Source organism: Babylonia areolata, chromosome 5 (genome assembly GCF_041734735.1).
Source record: "Babylonia areolata isolate BAREFJ2019XMU chromosome 5, ASM4173473v1, whole genome shotgun sequence".
NCBI lineage: Eukaryota > Metazoa > Mollusca > Gastropoda > Neogastropoda > Buccinidae > Babylonia > Babylonia areolata.
This window is the reverse complement of record NC_134880.1, coordinates 14,188,590-14,208,084: the sequence shown is the minus strand read 5'-3', so window position 1 is coordinate 14,208,084 and position 19,495 is coordinate 14,188,590. Positions and strand designations below refer to the sequence as shown.

At 43.0% G+C, this 19,495-nt stretch overlaps 1 protein-coding gene across 2 annotated transcripts in view; it reads left to right on the top strand.

The window, feature by feature from the left end:
• Positions 1–15,641, top strand: part of LOC143282380 (adhesion G-protein coupled receptor G4-like) — a 53,351-nt gene extending 37,710 nt beyond the window's left edge. For both annotated transcript variants that reach the window (XM_076587998.1, XM_076587999.1), the window contains exons 14-21: positions 930–1,207; positions 2,985–3,259; positions 4,605–4,781; positions 5,730–5,854; positions 9,675–9,937; positions 11,864–11,933; positions 14,791–14,978; positions 15,322–15,641. In XM_076587998.1, coding sequence (XP_076444113.1) covers positions 930–1,207; positions 2,985–3,259; positions 4,605–4,781; positions 5,730–5,854; positions 9,675–9,937; positions 11,864–11,933; positions 14,791–14,978; positions 15,322–15,605 — 1,660 coding nt within the window. In that variant the 3' untranslated portion in view covers positions 15,606–15,641. The remainder of the gene's footprint in view (positions 1–929; positions 1,208–2,984; positions 3,260–4,604; positions 4,782–5,729; positions 5,855–9,674; positions 9,938–11,863; positions 11,934–14,790; positions 14,979–15,321) is intronic.
• Positions 15,642–19,495: the final 3,854 nt, after the last annotated feature.

The window sequence follows — 19,495 nt, the reverse complement described above, 5'->3', positions numbered from 1 at the left end:
GGTAATTGAAGAAATAGGCTCACCAGTATGGTTATAGTTTTTACAATACGGCATTTACTGAAATCAAGCTCACACGACGTGTCGACCTGCAGACAACGCTCCATTTTTGTGATCAAACAGTTCAAATAAGAATATATAATGTGTCCCAAATATCCTTAGCAGGGATGGATCACATCAGTATATCACTTCAGAGAGACACAGTCACAATTTTTCAATCCTCCCTCATTAGTTCAGGCTAGGATGTTGGTATTTCTGGGTGATTATAATTCTTGTTTTAATTTTTGCATATAAATTTCGGTGCTTCTTGGTCATGTCGTTGTGCAGTGCATCAGAAGAGTATTCCTTGTTGGGTGTAAGAGGCTAGCAACTGTACAGGCCAAATAACTCGGTGCTGAGCGCATGCTGTCACGTCCCCAGAACCCAGCTTTAGTTCACTTGGGGGGGAAAATGGGGGGAACAAATGAAAAGAGAGTACTTTCAACATAAACTTTCACCTTGCTGGATTCACCTCATACCAAATCAGTGTTTTCAAAAGTAAATTATGATCCAGATTTCCGCCTATGGGGATGTACAGACAAACGTCAGTTACTGAAAAAGGTTGGCACTTAACGGGGCGTCCTGTGAATTTGTAAGTAATGATACCAGTACTTTGGGGGAGAGGAGGGGAGAGAAAACCAAACCCTTCAATGAATGATAAAGGGGAGGGGCGGGGGGTGGGGGGGGGACGGCAGTTTCTGATCCCATTTTCTGTTCCAGTAGACTGGTCAAGGCAGTGGAAGGGGTGGCGCACAGGGTCAGTGATGATGATGATGATGACAACGACGACGACGATGGCAGCAGCGTAGCGTAGCAATGGGGGGGGGGGGGGGGGGGGGGAGGGGGAGTAAACTAAATCGATCATCACGAATCTCTCTGTTCCCCAAACCCAGGCTGATCCAGACAATGGACGGGGTGGCGGACAGGGTCAGCCTTGAGAGGGCGAAAGGGGGTCAGGTGTGGCTGCCGACCAAGGGCACCGTGCTGCACGTGCGGAACCTGACAGCGGTCAGCTCTGGTCCCCGGTCCCCCTTTGTGGGCCTGCAGCTGCTGCCAGACGGGCCGACCCACAACGTCACTTCCGTCACCAGCCTGTCCGACCCCGACACCTACAGCAACATGGTGGCCGCCATCTTGCTGCCAGACAACATCACGCAACACCTACCTGCAGGTTGGTCTGCATCCAGTACTTAGATATAATTATTAGCAGTCCAAATCATATTTTTGCTGACCACCAGAAACGAGTGTTTGTCAAAACGTAAATTCTGTGGTGGAAACAGAACAATGCTGTTCTGAGCAATCGATCGGCATTTCACGGTTTTATGATCATAATATCGATCTGTTCAACTTTCAAACGTCCCATGTCTTCAGCACCACCGTCTGGACATACATGCCGACCCCAAGACACAGCAGACATCAAATCACTGCCCCGGCCATAAAAGGCTATGAGGCCTTTAACTCTCTCCATACGAACGGCGAAAGAGACGACGTTAACAGCGTTTCACCTCAGTTACCATCATCAAAATATTGCAAACGGTAGGCTCTTATACTGAAGAGGTGAATGTTGACAAAGAATACCACAATTCTGACGACGGAAGCTAAAGGTTGGGTCATTCAGACACCCACTGGACATCCGAGGGGTCTGTGTAGAGGAGAAGAGAGGACTGGCCGTACTGAGTGAGTTAACGGGTTTTTTTTATGTTGTTTGTTTGTATTAATAATGTCCATGAGCTAAGATTGAAAGCCAAACTTCAGCCCACGGTTCGTTTGAAACTGAACTCTTCATTGTTGATCATGTGTTGCAAACTGGCATCAGACTAAACATGAACTGAACTGAACTGAACTGCACAGTGTGTCGCTTGTGAACCGACATCAAATCAAACATAATTATGTACTAAACTGAACTGGCCCAGCGTTTCTTGTGAACCGACATCAAAGTAAACATAGGAATTTAACTCAACTCAACTTGCTTACTGTGTTGACTGTAAACCGACATCAAACTAAACATTGGAACTCAACTCAGCTCAACTTGCTTTGGGTGTTGACTGTTAACCGACATCAAACTAAACATTGGAACTCAACTCAACTTGCTTAGTGCGTTGACTGTAAACCGACATCAAACTAAACATTGGAACTCAACTCAACTCAACTTGCTTAGTGTGTTGACTGTAAAATTAGGAACTGAACTGAACTGAACTGAACTATGTTGGCAGAGTGTGATACTTGTGAACCAACATCAAATTAAACATGAACTGAGCTGAACTAATTTGGCACAATGTGATACTTGTGAACCGACATCAAATTAAACATGAACTGAGCTGAACTAATTTGGCACAATGTGATACTTGTGAACCAACATCAAATTAAACATGAAGTGAGCTGAACTAATTTGGCACAATGTGATACTTGTGAACCAACATCAAATTAAACATGAACTGAGCTGAACTAATTTGGCACAATGTGATACTTGTGAACCGACATCAAATTAAACATGAACTGAGCTGAACTAATTTGGCACAATGTGATACTTGTGAACCAACATCAAATCAAACATGAACTGAGCTGAACTAATTTGGCACAATGTGATACTTGTGAACCGACATCAAATTAAACATGAACTGAGCTGAACTAATTTGGCACAATGTGATACTTGTGAACCAACATCAAATTAAACATGAACTGAGCTGAAATAATTTGGCACAATGTGATACTTGTGAACCGACATCAAATTAAACATGAACTGAGCTGAACTATTTTGGCACAATGTGATACTTGTGAACCGACATCACGGAACTGAACTGAACTGAACTGAACTAATTTTGCACAGTATGTTCCTTGTGAACCGACATCAAACTAAACATACGAACTGAACTGATAGTGATTCGTTTCACATTTCAGTGGTTCTCGCGTCAGAAACCTCGCGAAATCAGCAACGGAACTTGTTTCAGGCGATGACATCAGACTATCGACCAGCGTGATCCAGCACACCCAACTGTTCCAAGAGGGCCACAGACGTTCCGGTCGAGATCCTGGTCCAGACACAGCAGACATGCCTAGAAACCAGACGACGAGCCAGACAGCGGGCGGGGGGTCAGGAGCTAGTCAGGAGGTCAGACTCAACAGCAATGTGGTGTCCATGAGAATCACCGTGGACGGCGAGCCCTTCACTGACCTGTCGGCTTCGGGGCTTGGGCACGTGACCACCGTCTTTAGGCCCCTGCAGGTGTGTGTGTGTGTGTGTGTGTGTGTGTGTGTGTGTGTGTGTGTGTGTGTGTGTGTGTGTGTGTGTGTGTGTGTGTGTGTGTGTGTGTGCGTGCGTGTGTGTGTGTGTGTTTGTGTGTGTTCGTTCTTTTGCTTAACGTCTATCCACATTTGTGATTTTAGACGAAAATCCATTATCTCCCCCACACCACCCATGCCTTAAATCATCACTACTTTACCTGTTCCTCTCTCCTCAATTAACATTTTTTTTAAAAAGAAGAAAAAAAACGAAGAAGAAGAATATAAACGAAATAAAATAAACAAACTAGTCAACCAGTAGAATGACAGCAAAGAGCCAGTTGGGCTCCAAATTAAACTCTGAACTATTCCAAACACATGTTGATTATCATACAAGACATTTCTAATGGAAGCAGATGGAACTGCAGATTTGGTAAATGACATAGGTAAATATGGTTTTAACAGTTCACATTTATAGATGATATACACGGGGGTAATTTCATTGCCGCAAATGCAAGTCACATTTGAGGTATATTTTGTTTTTAATGGCATCCAGTTGTAGTCTGTATAATTATTTGACTGGTGAGCCGTCTGCTACTATGATGTCCTTTTGTTTTAAAAGAAAACATGCGATCATTTTTTTTCGCGAGCTATTGTCAGTATTTTCTCTGTCAGGATCAGACTCCTGTTTTAGTTTATCAACATGGTTTCAGCAAGTTTTCTCCAGCAGAGAATAACCTTCTTGTAATGAATATGAAATACGAATTTCTTTGGCACTGTAAATGTTCATTGCGCCTTTTTTCACACAACGATCCGCCCGCTCATTCCCCACGATCCCTTCGTGTGTGCGTGCGTGCGTGTGTGTGTGTGTGTGTGTGTGTGTGTGTGTGTGTGTGTGTGTGTGTGTGTGTGTGTGTGTGTGTGTTAAATACATAAATCTAATATGTATGGACAGGTAAGGCAATGTTTGTGAACGGCCTGCAGTGCTGATACTAATGATTGACGGTTATGATTTCTTAGACTCTGTGTGTGTGTGTGTGTGTGTGTGTGTGTGTGTGTGTGTGTGTGTGTGTGTGTGTGTGCGGACGCATTTGTGTGATTGTGAATTCTTCAAAATGATTGGATGAATGTGTGTGTGTGTGTGTGTGTGTGTGTGTGTGTGTGTGTGTGTGTGTGTGTGTTAGTAATTTGTGTGTGCCGTATATATGTATTTCTGTTTGTGTGTGTGTGTGTGTGTGTGTGTGTGTGTGTGTGTGTGTGTGTGTGTGTGTGTGTGAAGTATAGCATAGGCAATGCTTGTGACCGGCTTGCAGTTGTGATACTGACGACTGACAGCTGTGGTGTCTCAGACAATGGCTCACAAGTCCTCAGAGGAGCTGAAAGCAGGAAGTCGGTGTGTGTTCTGGGACTTTGCCCTGCGGCAGGGAAGAGGAGGGTGGTCTGAGGAGGGCTGTCACCTGGACAGCATCCACTCCGGCAGGGTCGTCTGTCGCTGTGACCATCTGACTCACTTCGCTGTTCTCATGGTCAGTGTCAGTGGTTCAGTTTGTGTGTGTGTGTGTGTGTGTGTGTGTGTGTGTGTGTGTGTGTGTGTGTGTGTGTGTGTGTGATATGCAGTTTTATTGACATAAAAGTAAATTTACTTGTGTGAACGCTTATTCGATTCATTTCTGTGCATTGTGAATATTTGCATTTGGGTTTCAGAAACGTGTAGAAAGGGATTGGGTCACTCCTATCACATTAACATTGGTTGCTTTTCTACGGCGTGTGTATTGTGTTTTCTGTGTGCCTATACAGTCGATAAGAACTGTAGTCTTGGGTTGCCAGTCTGTCATTGAATGTATGTGTTGCTTTCATAGTCAGTGCCTGTGCTGTCAATGTGTCTGTGGCTTTCAGGATCAGCCAGTGTCTGTGCTGTCAGTGTGTCGGTCAGTGTGTGTGGCTTTCAGGATCAATCAATGTCTGTGCTGTCAGTGTGTCGGTCAGTGTGTGTGGCTTTCAGGATCAATCAATGTCTGTGCTGTCAGTGTGTCGGTCAGTGTGTGTGGCTTTCAGGATCAATCAATGTCTGTGCTGTCAGTGTGTCGGTCAGTGTGTGTGGCTTTCAGGATCAGTCAATGTCTGTACTGTCAGTGTGTCGGTCAGTGTGTGTGGCTTTCAGGATCAATCAATGTCTGTGTTGTCAGTGTGTCGGTCAGTGTGTGTGGCTTTCAGGATCAATCAATGTCTGTGCTGTCAGTGTGTCGGTCAGTGTGTGTGGCTTTCAGGATCAATCAATGTCTGTGTTGTCAGTGTGTCGGTCGTGTGTGTGGCTTTCAGGATCAATCAATGTCTGTGCTGTCAGTGTGTCGGTCAGTGTGTGTGGCTTTCAGGATCAATCAATGTCTGTGTTGTCAGTGTGTCGGTCAGTGTGTGTGGCTTTCAGGAACACGATGTGTGCTGTCTGTGTGTCAGTCAGTGTGTGTGCCTTTCAGGATGTCCATGGACAAGAGGGGATCAGTTCAGGTGATGTTGAGAACCTCCGTACCATCACTGTGGGGGGACTGACAGTGTCTATCTGTGCTCTCGTCCTCACTCTTATTTTCATTGTTCTCATCACGTGAGTATGAATACCCATCTGTGTGTGTGTGTCTGTCTGTCTGTCTGTCTGTCTCCCTTCCTCTCTCTCTCTCTCTCTCATAAGTACTTTGATAATAGATATTATTGCTACTTCAAGAAGTCATATACAACGATTTACTTCATTGTCTTTTTATGGTTACTATTTTCATTAAGTGCTGCTGTTGTTGCGGTTGTTGGCGTTTGTGATATGATAGTTGTGTATAGATGTGTTAATTGTTATTCGCATTGTTGTTGTTTTTATTGTTATCATTCTTTCTTTCGGGATGGGATAGACAGGGATGCATGCGCTAGCTGTGTAGGGTTGTTGCTTTGTGGTCAACCCATTCAGGAAGTATTGTGGGACATTCGCGTGTGCGTGTGTGCTGGTTTGTGTATTGGGGTGTGTGTGTGGGTGGGGGTGGGGGCTGGAGCATGGGCGAGCCGCCCTTATTTTCTTTGTTTTTTTAGACATGGAGAGGTTGCCGACTGATGTCATGTCAGGTAACCCTATGTGTATACCAAAGTCTTTGAAGCCAATAAAAAGTCTTGAAATTTAAGTTTCATGGGTCAGCATATTTACCTTTGCTTGCTTTCTCACAAACACGGTAGTCTTAAATGTGTAAATTGCATGTTGCATTTATCTAACTCCCTTAACAAAAATCTTCACAAAAATCTTAGGTTGATACTTTCGTTTACTTGAATATATATGTTGGTTTTTGGTATTGAAACAGAGGGTAGGGGAAGGTGGAAGTGTTAATGATCTGACCGTTTTTCACAAAGGGTTGATCATGGATGACAAACCCAGTTTGATCACATTTAAACTGGTGAAAGATCCAACACTGTCTAAAACTTCCTTCAGTGTGTCTGTAAGAGTGTGATTGCATGCATGGACCACCCTCCACTTCCACACTTGAGGTGAGTCCTGTCAAAGTCTTTGGTGTCGGCATGGGGGCGTTGCGGGGGCGTGGTGTTGGTCTCAATCATGTGCGGAGGGGGACGCTCGCCCAGTCTGGCTCCGCTACGAAGCGAAGTTGTCAGTAGGAGGTAAAGGTGGTGTCCAAAGGACGGAGAATCGCAGCAGGCACAACTGAAGACGACCGAAGCGATTCAGCAGCAGTGCTGGGTTTCCTCTTTTCAGTGTCCTCCTGGCGACCTAAACATTGATGGTTCACTGCAGACTTTTTTTTCATCATTACTTGTATTGTTTGGTTTTGTTGGTTCCGTTGTTTCTTTTCACTCACATGTGTCCTCCTTCCTTTACTCACATGATGTGTCCTTCCTTTACTCACATGTGTCCTCCTTCCTTTACTCACATGATGTGTCCTCCATCCTTTACTCACATGATGTGTCCTCCATCCTTTACTCACATGATGTGTCCTCCTTCCTTTACTCACATGATGTGTCCTCCATCCTTTACTCACATGTGTCCTTCCTTTACTCACATGTGTCCTTCCTTTACTCACATGATGTGTCCTCCTTCCTTTACTCACATGATGTGTCCTCCTTCCTTTACTCACATGATGTGTCCTTTCTTTACTCACATGTGTCCTCCTTCCTTTACTCACATGTGTTCTCCTTCCTTTACTCACATGATGTGTCCTTTCTTTACTCACATGTGTCCTCCTTCCTTTACTCACATGATGTGTCCTCCATCCTTTACTCACACGTGTCCTTCCTTTACTCACATGTGTCCTCCTTCCTTTACTCACATGTGTCCTCCTTCCTTTACTCACATGATGTGTCCTCCATCCTTTACTCACATGATGTGTCCTCCATCCTTTACTCACATGTGTCCTTCCTTTACTCACATGTGTCCTCCTTCCTTTACTCACATGTGTCCTTGTATGTGTTAGGGTAGCAGTTAGATACACATGTATTGTTAAAATGTATGTATGCAGTGTGTGTGTGTGTGTGTGTGTGTGTGTGTGTGTGTGTGTGTGTGTGTGTGTGTGTGTGTGTGTGTAAGATAGATGAAATGTTTTATGTTAACAGAGCGTTTTTGTAAAGCACCTAGAGCAGATTTCTGGATAGTGTGCTATATAAGTATCCATTATTATTATTATTATCCTTCCCTTACTCACATGGTGTGTTCTCCTTCCTTTACTCACATGTGTTCTCCTTCCTTTACTCACATGTGTCCTCCGTCCTTTATTCACATGTGTCCTCCTTCTTTTACTCACATGTGTCCACCTTCCTATACTCACATGTGTAATCCTTCTTTTACTCACATGTGTCCACCTTCCTTTACTCACATGTGTCCTCCTCCCTTAATCACACGATGTGTCCTCCATCCTTCACTCACATGACGTATCCTCTTCCATATACTCACATGTGTCCTCCTTCATTTACTCACATGTGTTCTCTTCCCTTTACTTACATGTGTCCTCCTTCCTTTACTCACATGTGTCCTCCTTCCTTTACTCACATGTGTCCTCCTTTACTCACATGTGTCCTTTTACTCACATGTGTCCTCCTTTACTCACATCATCTGTCCTCCTTCCTTTACTCACATGTGTCGTCCTTCCCTTACTTACATCATGTGTCCTTCCTTTACTCACATGTGTCCTCCTCCCTTCACTCACATGATGTACTCACATGATGTGTCCTCCTTCCTTTACTCACATGATGTGTCCTCCTTCCTTTACTCACATGTGTTTTCCTTCCTTTACTCACATGTGTCCTTTTCCCTTTACTCACATGATACCCATTATACATTAAATCATGTGTGAAATGTATAAAATATTGGTTAAAATTAATAAGGCTACCCACATCGAGATTATGTAAGCAGGCGTATGAAATGTTAGTAAATGAACATGAGAGAGGGAAGGAAAACTGGGTGTATTTTGTAAAGAAGACATTAACTGTAAATGGATTTGGGATTGTGTGGATGTGTCAGGGAGTTGGATGTGTAGAAGGATTTGTTTCAGAATTCAAAGATAGGCTAATTGCTTCATATAAACAGAATTGGCACTGTAAAATGGAAAGCACTGAGAAATATAGATGGTTTTATAGTTTTAAAAGTATATTTCAAACAGAAAAATATATCACAGTCGTGACAAACAAGTGGCACCGAACAAGTCTCGCCAGATTTAGAACGAGAACGATTGGTTTGAATGCTTATGAAAAGTGGTTTCAGACTGAGCCCTCGTTACTCTCCCCTTGTCCGATGTGCGGTCATTCAAGGGAGGATGAGTTACATTTTTTGTTTAGTTGTAAAGCTTATGACGATATTCGAGAAAAATGTGTTGTATTTAAAACAAATTCAGCAAAGTATGAAGATATTTTTGGAGTGCTTAATTTAAATCAGGAAACTTCACTACAGTCACTTGCAAAATATATTGCAGAAGCGAATAACATGCGACGAAAAAAAAACTCAACAATAATAAAATAGTATCAGGTGTTGCTCATTGTGAAAAGTGAAATCTGTGTTGTCACTCTCATATGGAAAATATTTATGTTATACATTTATATATGTTTTTGTTTTATTTCTCACTACATGCCATTACTTTGAATGGATGGTCGAACTGCACTTTGTTGCACAGATTGATTGATTTCGTTTTGGTTTTGGTTTTCATCAATATTATTACTATTGATGCATGTTGTTATTTGTATTATGAACCCCCATGTCATTAGGGCTGTAAAGCTATTGACATTAAAGTGTTCAGTGTTCAGTGTTCACATGATGTGCCCTTCCTATACTCACATGATGTGTCCTCCATTCCTTTATTCACATGTGTCCGCCTCCCTTTACTCACATGTGTACTTCCTTTACTCACAAGTGTCCTGCCTTCCTCCGATTGACGCCTGTCACTGATCTACAGGAAGTTACGTACGAGCCTTCCCCATCAGATCCTGTTCAACATGGCGCTGGCCATGCTCCTGTCCTGGGCCACGTTTCTGGCGGGCATCCAGCGCGTGGAGAGTCACGTGGTCTGTGTGGCGGTGGCCATGTTGCTGCACTACTCCATCCTGGTCACCTTCATGTGGACGCTGGTTCAGGGCTACCTGTACCACGTCATACTGGCCAAAGGCAAGGCGCAACCTGCCGCCACGTTCCTTCTCAGGGCCGCCACGCTGGCTTGGGGTGAGAGGGAGCATGATGTGGGGTGGGGTCTATGAAACAGTGGTTGTGACGGGGGTAGCGGAGAATGACGTGTAAATGGATGTGATGAGGGTAACGGTTACGGTGAGTTAGCGACTGTGATGTGGGAGTGGTTGTGATGTGGATAATGGTCACGATGTGGGAATGGCTCTGATGTGGGAACGGTTTTGATGTGGCTGATTATAATGTGGATAATATATTGTGATGTGGGAGTGATTTAGATGTGGTAGTAGTTGTGGTGCGTGTAATGGTTGTGGTGTGGATAACGATTATGAACTGGATAATCATTGCAATGTGGATATTGGTCATAAAAATGGTAAATGGTTGAGATGCGGGTATATGATTTTGATGCGGATAATGATCATTATGTGGCTAGTAGTTGTGATGCGGATAATGGTTATGACGTGGTTTCTGGTTGAGATAGGATAATAAATATAACGTGGATGGTGTTTGCGATGTGGATAAATGTTGTGATGTGGCAGTGGTTATGTCGACCGCTTATGTGACCGAGCCCTAGTCTCCAGAGCTTTCTTCTATCTGAGGTGACCCTATACAGGACAGACAGGTTTTCAGGCTGGTCTGCCTGCAGGGTGGGATGACCTGACAGTGCCAGACAGGAAGGTTCCGCAGCTTTGGTTTCAGGATTCCATGATTTTGACACGCGCTGTGGCAGAGTGGGTTAGGCGTTGACTTAGAGACTTCTAATCCTGTGATCGGGGTTCGCGGTTCCGTTTCGGCATTGGTGTCGTTTCCTGTGGAAAGGCACTTTACTCCAGTGTTCCTCACCTCACCCAGGTGTGAATGGGTACCTGACTTGGGATGGGGAGGGGGTTAAAACGGCGGAAGGAGTAGGGTATGGAACACAGCCGTCCTATGCGGAGTCCAGGACACAGGGGTTAGGAATTCACAATTCCGATGGAAGTAATAGTCCACGGGGCTTTCAACCGGTTTTGTTTGTTTTTTTTTTGTTGTTGTTGTTGTTTTTTGTTTGCTTTTGTTGTTGTTTTTTCCCCACAATTTCTGTTCTGTTGTTGAAGTTTGTATTGTATTGTATATCATATTCATTCCTTTTCGTTACACCATATTTCTCTGTGTTAATTTCGGGTTGCTCTTCCCAGCGAGAGCGCGTCGCCACTGAGTAGCGCCATCCTTTTTTTCTGGGGGCGGAGGGGGGGGGGGGGTGTCTGCCTGCAAGTGTATTTGTCTCAAATAGCAAAGATTGGTAACTCTCTCCACGCACAAGGTTCATAACTTAAAGCCAGTGTTGCTTACGCAACCAATTCAGCTAGCACACAGGTAAATAAAAGGTACACTGGAGCAAACCCAGAAAAAAAGAAGCTCCAGGCGTGCTCTTAAACCGATCATTTGACACGTGCACACAGCAGCAGTGACAGAAGAAATGTGCAAACACAAATTAGCTTTTATTCAAGACTGGCATAGCCTGAACAAACTACACAGAACACACGGACAATACAGAACAAACACATGGTTGCCTCGGTGGTTTTTCAACTTGAAATTAATAAATAATCAGGCCAGGAGATAAAATGATTAACTTTTTTTTTGTTTTTTGTTTTTTTGTTTTTTGTTTTATTTTTGTATTTGTCTCACTTGCAGGGTCGATTGGATATGTTTGTCCATGCGTTTGGGTTTGTTTTTTGTTTTGTTTTTTGTTTTTTCATGTGGAAGTGGTAATGTTGTATGTTTAACGCAAATAAGATAAAGTTTTGCTTCTTCCTCTTCGCTCGAGAAAACCGGTATGTGATCAGCCACAGGTATAATCATTACATAAGAAATATGTATGAGACATCGGGAGGGAAGAAAGAGAGAAAGGGGAGGGGAGTGGGGGATGGTTAATCTGGAAAAAAAATAGATATTATTTTTTTTTCTCTGTGTGTGTGTGTGTTTCAGGTGTGCCTATTATTCCTGTCATTATTTTGGCGGCCATTGATGTGAATTTGTACCGTGGCGGTGAAAAATTGTGAGTTCAGAAAATGTGTGGGAAGATACCAAACTGACGTTCGGGTGCACACAGACATGCACATATTCATGCACAGAGAGACAGACAGACAACACACACACACACACACACACACACACACACATACACACACACATACAAACACACACGCACGCGCACACACACACATGCACGCGCGCGCACACACACACGCATGCACGCATGCGCGCGCGCACACAAGCACACACACACACACACACACACATATATATATATATATACATTATACGTTAGCATATGCTCACTAGGTACTAGGAATGACTAGCGCCCAGATCATCACTAAAGATCTTGTGGAGGGGGGCGGAACTAACAATCCCTGTCCAAATATGGGATTCTTCTTCTTCTTCTTCTTCTTCTTCGTTCGTGGGCTGCAACTCCCACGTTCACTCGTATGCACACGAGTGGGCTTTTACGTGTATGACCGTTTTTACCCCGCCATGTAGGCAGCCATACTCCGTTTTCGGGGATGTGCATGCTGGATATGTTATTGTTTCCATAACCCACCGAACGCTGACATGGATTACAGGATCTTTAACGTGCGTATTTGATCTACTGCTTGCATATACACACGAAGGGGGTTCAGGCACTAGCAGGTCTGCACATATGTTGACCTGGGAGATCGTAAAAATCTCCACCCTTTACCCACCAGGCGCTGTTACCGAGATTCGAACCCGGGACCCTCAGATTGACAGTCCAACGCTTTAACCACTCGGCTATTGCGCTCGTCTATGGGATTCAAACCCGTGGACACTCACTGCCTTGTCGAGTGCATTACCACTAGTTCACCGCTGCACTCTGTGGGAGGGATTCCTGATGACAGTCTTCCAGTAGTGTTCAGACAAGTTCTGGGGGACTTTTTCCTCCCTACTCAGAATACGTCAGCCATCTTGTTTCGTAATGTGAACAGAACCATTTTCAAATCGTCCTTTCTCATGAACTGTTCAGTTTCAGAAAACCAGTTCCAAAAGATTTTAATTCGTCAATATTAGTGCACCTTTAAAAGGCATTTACATCCGTTGAACGCATATGGAAATCTTTCCATACAGCTTTCTCTTTATACATGGCCGACAGGAAGCAGCTATTGTAGCAGTTGGCACAGCAGGTCATGTTAAAGCCTTGTAATATTAAACACAATTTACACAGAGAAATATGGTGTGACGAAAAGGAATTAATATAATATAAACACAATTTACACTGTTGTTGGTACGTAAGACTTTTGTTGCAGGGACGTTGTGGGAATTCCATATCCACATGAATAGCACAAAACCAAACTGGTTTAACTCAAAGTGTTTTCTTTTAATTATATACTTTTTGTCGCATTTGATTGCGCCACTGGTGTTACTGCCCACCACGAAATGAATGGGTCGTTGTCCTTCCTAGTTTTCTCCTTGAGCAAGAAATTCGCTTTGGGGGAGGGGGGGGGGGGGGTGAATTCTTTCACTCGGTTGTGTAAAATTTTATTTCGTATCATCGTGGAAAATACACATTTTCAAGACATCGGCTTGAGAAAACTTCTGTGAAACATTTTCAGTCTTGAAGACAAATGGAATCTTTTCAGCAAATATTCTCAAATGAGTTTGTAGAAAGGGTATAGTCTTCATCGGACTATGACTCCGGTATTGTAGTATGATTTAAAAGCGTGTTTTTCACTGTTGGAGAGCATGTTTGAAACCCTTTAAAAGAAATATAAGAAATCGAAGATGACCAAAATCTGACACCATACCTATTTTGTGGTAGGTTGCTCATTTAATTTCACTAGTGATTGGTCTTTTATTGTCAATAGTGATTGATCTTTTATTGTAAATGGTGATTGATCTCTTTCATTGTCAATAGTTATCCTTTACTGTCAGTAATGAGTGGCAATGTTTAATCTTTTATTCATCTTTTATTATCAATAGTGATTGATCACTTGGTGTCAATAGTGATTAATGTATTGTTGTTGACACTGATTGCTTAAGTATTGTGAATAATGACTATCTATCATGTATGGATGGATGGATGAATGTCCAGTTATTATCATTATCATTATCATCATCATTATCAATAGTAAATGACCTGATGTTGCCAACAGTGATGATGGAGTATTGTTAACAGAAATTGATCTGTCATTATTATATTATCAGTGACTAGTCATGTTATTGTCAGTATTGATTGAGTATTGTTGCTGGTGATTGATCTTTCAATGCCAGTACTGACTGATCTCATATTGAAACAAGAGAGCCAAGGCCTTCAAGACTCACTTGTGATAAATTAAGTCCCCTAGCATTAATTACAGAGTAATTTCCCTTTTTTTACTATCTGTACCAAAACGTTTGCAAAATAAATAAAAATTCCATGCTTCGCAAAAGAAGTTCTTGTTTGAACAAAAAATGATAATAATGACTCCTCTTGTTGTTGTGTCAGAAAAAGATGTCAAAGTGCCAAGTTTAGAGAATACATATAATTTGCATATAATTAGGCTTCTTTTTTTAATTTTTTTGTGCCCATCCCAGAGGTGCAATATTGTTTTAAACAAGATGACTGGAAAGAACTGAATTTTTCCTATTTTTATGCCAAATTTGGTGTCAACTGACAAAGTATTTGCAGAGAAAATGTCAATGTTAAAGTTTACCACGGACACACAGACACACGGACACACACACTCACACACACAGACAAACGAACACCGGGTTAAAACATAGACTCACTTTGTTTACACAAGTGAGTCAAAAAATGGACTCATTAGGCAGACCCAGTAAAGGTCGATCGACTGATTATTGTCAGAAGTGATTGAGCGGCTGATTCTTGCTAGTGGTGATTAACTGATTGTGGTGTGCAGCTGCTGGATGTCTCGGCTGCCGTTGTACTGCAGTTTCCTGGCGCCCATCGCTGTCGTCATCATCATCAACATCGTCATCTACCTGAAGGTGATGGTCCGCCTGTGGCGTCGTCCCAACTGCCGCAGCAACAGTAACAGCTACACCGCCACTAACGTCCGTATCTCCTTCAGCTGCTTTTTCATGCTGGGTACGTTTAGTGTGTGAGTGTGAGTGTGTGTGTGTGTGTGTGTGTGTGTGTGTGTGTGTGTGTGTGTGTTTCACTCAGTCTCTCTCTCTCTCTCTCTCTCTCTCTCTCTCTCTCTCTCTGGTACCCATTTACACGCCTGAGTATGCATGCAAAAACATATACACATGCATGCACGCACACATAATTTATGCACACGTGCATGTGCACGTTTGCATGCACACACAAACACACATGCGGGCATAAAAAAAAAACACAAGTAATCAAATCAACAGATAAGCGTTTTGTCTATTTGTGAATCTACTCCCCCCCATCTATGTTGATCGTTATCTTTGGTCCACCCCAGGTCTGAACTGGATCTTTGGCTTCCTGGTCGTGGAGGGTGCTCGGGTGGTGTTCCATTACCTGTTCACTATCTTCGCTGTCACCCAGGGGCTGGCCCTCTTCATCCTCTTCATCGCCCGTGACCCTGCCGTGCGCGAGTTTTGCCAGAAAGCATCCCGCAGGGGTCGGGAAGTCCCTGATGACCGTAACACAGACCGCAGAGAGCCTTCCGTGTCACGCCTTGGTGATGGTTCAAGTGCTGGACGCCACAGGAGTACAGAGGAAACCAGCTTCACTCCCAAGTGAAGTCTGGGTCTGCTTATGAAGGAACTCTCACTACCAGGAAAGCCTTGGGGGTTTTATTTGGGGAGGGGGGGGGTTGTTGTTTTTTTGTTTTGGGTTTTTTGTTGTTGTTGTTGTTGTTTTGCAAGGCAAAAAAGGAAAGAAAACAAAATTAGATAAGACACACCTGAAGATGACCACTATCAGATTCTGTTTGTTCAGTTAAGATCATAATTTTGCAGCTAAAGACCGCCAAAGATATCACGCCCGAAACTGAGGAATTGCCGATTCAATATTTCCCATCAGGCAAACAATGCGATTTCAGGATATCATCTTTGACTCAAAGAGTTTGCCACTGTTCTCGTTCCATGTGGGAGAAAAATAAAGAGTTTGAACGCGTGCCTAAACTCTTATGCAAAATGGCAAACATATTGAGACACGACATTTTAATGACACCATGCACTGGTTAGCTTGCTTGCTAGCTTTTGTATCTGTCCATCACCACCATCAACAAAATCCAGACAAACAATATTTCGGCATAAGAGCTGGGTTATGTGAGTGTGGCTATGTATCTTTCAATAGGTAGGGAATGTTCGTTCATAACATTACCTACACGTATTAATCGTTCTCTGTACTTGTTTTCAATGTATAGCTTCAGCTTGTTCATTCTGATGATTTGACAATCACACACTGAGATGGAATCTGTCACCCCATCATGTCCCATTGTTTGCCATTGGGGCTTCTTTTGTTGTGTCCTACGTGTATCCTTTTCCTGTGTGATCCTTTTCTGATATCTACAGATAAGCAGAATGGCTGACACCTCAAGCATTTTGCATAATTTTAACAGTTGAACAATGTCGTACAGTAATGTTTTCGTTCGTATTCTTCAGATCTGCTATGGTTATGAATGCAAACTTAAAATCTGTTACATCGGACTGGTTATACATGAAGCGTTTTATTCTGATGCATCAAATCTTCTAGAAAGGTGTTAATTCTGTTAGAACTTAAAAAAAGAAAAGGTCATGTCGTGTGACATGCACGTCAATGGGAATTAGCTTTTTCAACGTACTGATGTTGTAATATATATATATTTGTATTTTTTTTTTATCACAACAGATTTCTCTGTGTGAAATTCGGGCTACTCTCCCCAGGGAGAGCGCATCGCTACACTACAGCGACACCTTTTTTTTTCTCTTTTTTTTTTGTATTTTTTCCCGCGTGCAGTTTTATTTGTTTTTCCTATATATATTGTTCAGCATAATAGTGGAGAAAAACAGATGCAGGCAGCAACCAAACAGCTCTTCCGTTATTTAAAAGCAGCTTTCCATAAAAATGTAAAATGGAATCCCTTCAAAAGACTGCGACTGGAAACAGGATGAGAGCCGATTATATTCCTTACATAACTGCAGAATCGTCTCCTATATACTGCTTAGATATCTTGGCATTGGCAATGAACCATCATCTCCTGTGGCAATAATCCCCAAAACACCAATCATAGTTCAGTGGTGTTCTCAATTACAGCGTGGGGGAAAAGGGGGGGGGGGGGGAGTCATAATCCAGTGACTCTCCACAGCAGTCCACGAAGGATGAAGTAAGGAATAGGAAGAAAACAAGACAAACAAATACGTTGTGGGAAAAAAAAGAAGAAGAAATAATGGTAACCAATAGTTTGCTTCGTAAATAATGTATCTCTGTGCCTCATGCTCGGGGATGACCACGAAAAAGATGCAAGGGAGGTAAGAAAAGTAGATAGGTTGATATGACTCCAGTTTCGCCTCTTACGGGCTCCTCAGCTATCTCGATATTGACAGTCAACTGTCGTCCCCCAAGGCAAGAAATCCAGAGACACCAATCATAGTTTAGTGGTGTTCTCAAGCATAGCGTGGAAACGTCACAAATATCTATCTATCTATATGTGTGTGTGTGTGTGTGTGTGTGTGTGTGTGTGTGTGTGTGTGTGTGTGTGTGTGTGTGTGTGTGTGTGACTTTAAGTTCTTTTTTTCATGTTCTGTTATTTTCGCAAAGCTGCCATTTAACTTTTATCATGTGTTATAGACTTTTGTATAGCGTTATACATCCCGCCATGATATTATATAATTCTGATTATAACGTCTTATGGCTTTTGCTGTGATGTTGTATGACGGTGCATAACTATTGCCACGTTATTACAAGACTTTCCTCATTATGTAATATGTCATTTGCAAAGTCAGTTTCAGACAGAGATTGGTAAGTGCCCAATGAATTCTACAAAAGGAACTTATTCTAGTCGTGGGTCTCTTCCACACCCCAAGCACTCCAAGGGCAGTCTCAGCTCATCACCACCAAAGCGATTAGAACATGGTGGTGTAACAGGACAATGAAAAACAACAAGAGGGACGGGAGGGGACAGCTGTGTCTGAAAGACATATACTATAACTTTTAAGGCTAGACTTTAAAGAATTTTTTTTTTTTTTTTTAAAGAGCTGATAACAGAAATGTTGATGAAGCTAATTACGGAGCTCGTCCCAAGTGTGAGGTCCTGAGACTGAGAAAGAGTAGCGGCCGACTACGGAGTGTTATAGAAAGAGTAGCAGCCGACTTCGGAGTGTTATAGAAAGAGTAGCGGCCGACTGCGGAGTGTTATAGAAAGAGTAGCGGCCGACTGCGGAGTGTTATAGATAGAGTAGCGGCCGACTGCGGAGTGTTATAGAAAGAGTAGCGGCCGACTGCGGAGTGTTTGAGATAGAGTAGCGGCCGACTGCGGAGTGTTATAGAAAGAGTAGCGGCCGACTGCGGAGTGTTTGAGATAGAGTAGCGGCCGACTGCGGAGTGTTTGAGATAGAGTAGCGGCCGACTACGTAGTGTTTGAGATAGAGTAGTGGCCGACTACGTAGTGTTTGAGATAGAGTAGTGGCCGACTACGTAATGTTTGAGACGCGGTAACAGGGTTGGTCTGAAGCTGATCGCAGAGAGCAAGAAAAACTAACATTAGTTAGTGTGCTTGTGTGTGTGTGTGTGTGTGTGTGTGTGTGTGTGTGTGTGTTATACTGGTGTCACAGGTAATTCAAAACGACGTGGTACACACTGAAGTTCACTTTATTCAGCTCATCTACATAGTGGACAGATAAATCATGGATATTACTTAAACGATGACAGAGAGAGAGAGACAGAGAGACGGACAGAGAGAGACAAACAGACAGACAGACATCGAGAGAGAGAGAGAGAAACAAAGCAAGGGAGGGAATTCTTGACAGACAAAATTTGTACATCATTAATGCTTGCGTCCCTTTAATAGACGAGACATTCCGTTCCCGAATACCCACGGCCATGATGCTAAAGAAAGAACAGAAGAAAGGTTTGACAACAACAATAACAACCACAGCAGCAAAAACAACAACACCGCCACCACCACCAACAATAACATCAACCGCAACAACAATAACAACAACAACAACAACAACAACATATTCTGACCTGCAAGTCAGTGCTGGTGCCTGAACCCCCTTCCTGTGTATACGCACGCAGATCAAATATGCACGTTAAAGGTAATGTAATCCATGTCAGCGTTCTGTTGGTTATGGAAACAAGAACATACCCATCATGCACACACACGCCAGAAACGTAGTATGGCTGCCTGCATGGCGTGGTGAATAAACAAAACGGTTATACATGTTACATGTCTGTCTGAGAGTGTTTATGTGTGCGTGCCTGAAATCTGATTGAATGACACAGGAAACGAATGATGAGCGCCCAATGGCAGCCGTCATTCGGCTCTTCCAAGGTAGGCAGCCTGTTGTGCAAATAATCCCGTGTTTGCGAAGCGCTTAGAGCTTGGTCTCCGACCCAGGATAGGCGTTATATAACTGAGTATCCATATCGTCATCATTCTGCAATACCCAGGAAAGAACTAAAGAACCAAACAGGAAGCCCGTCAG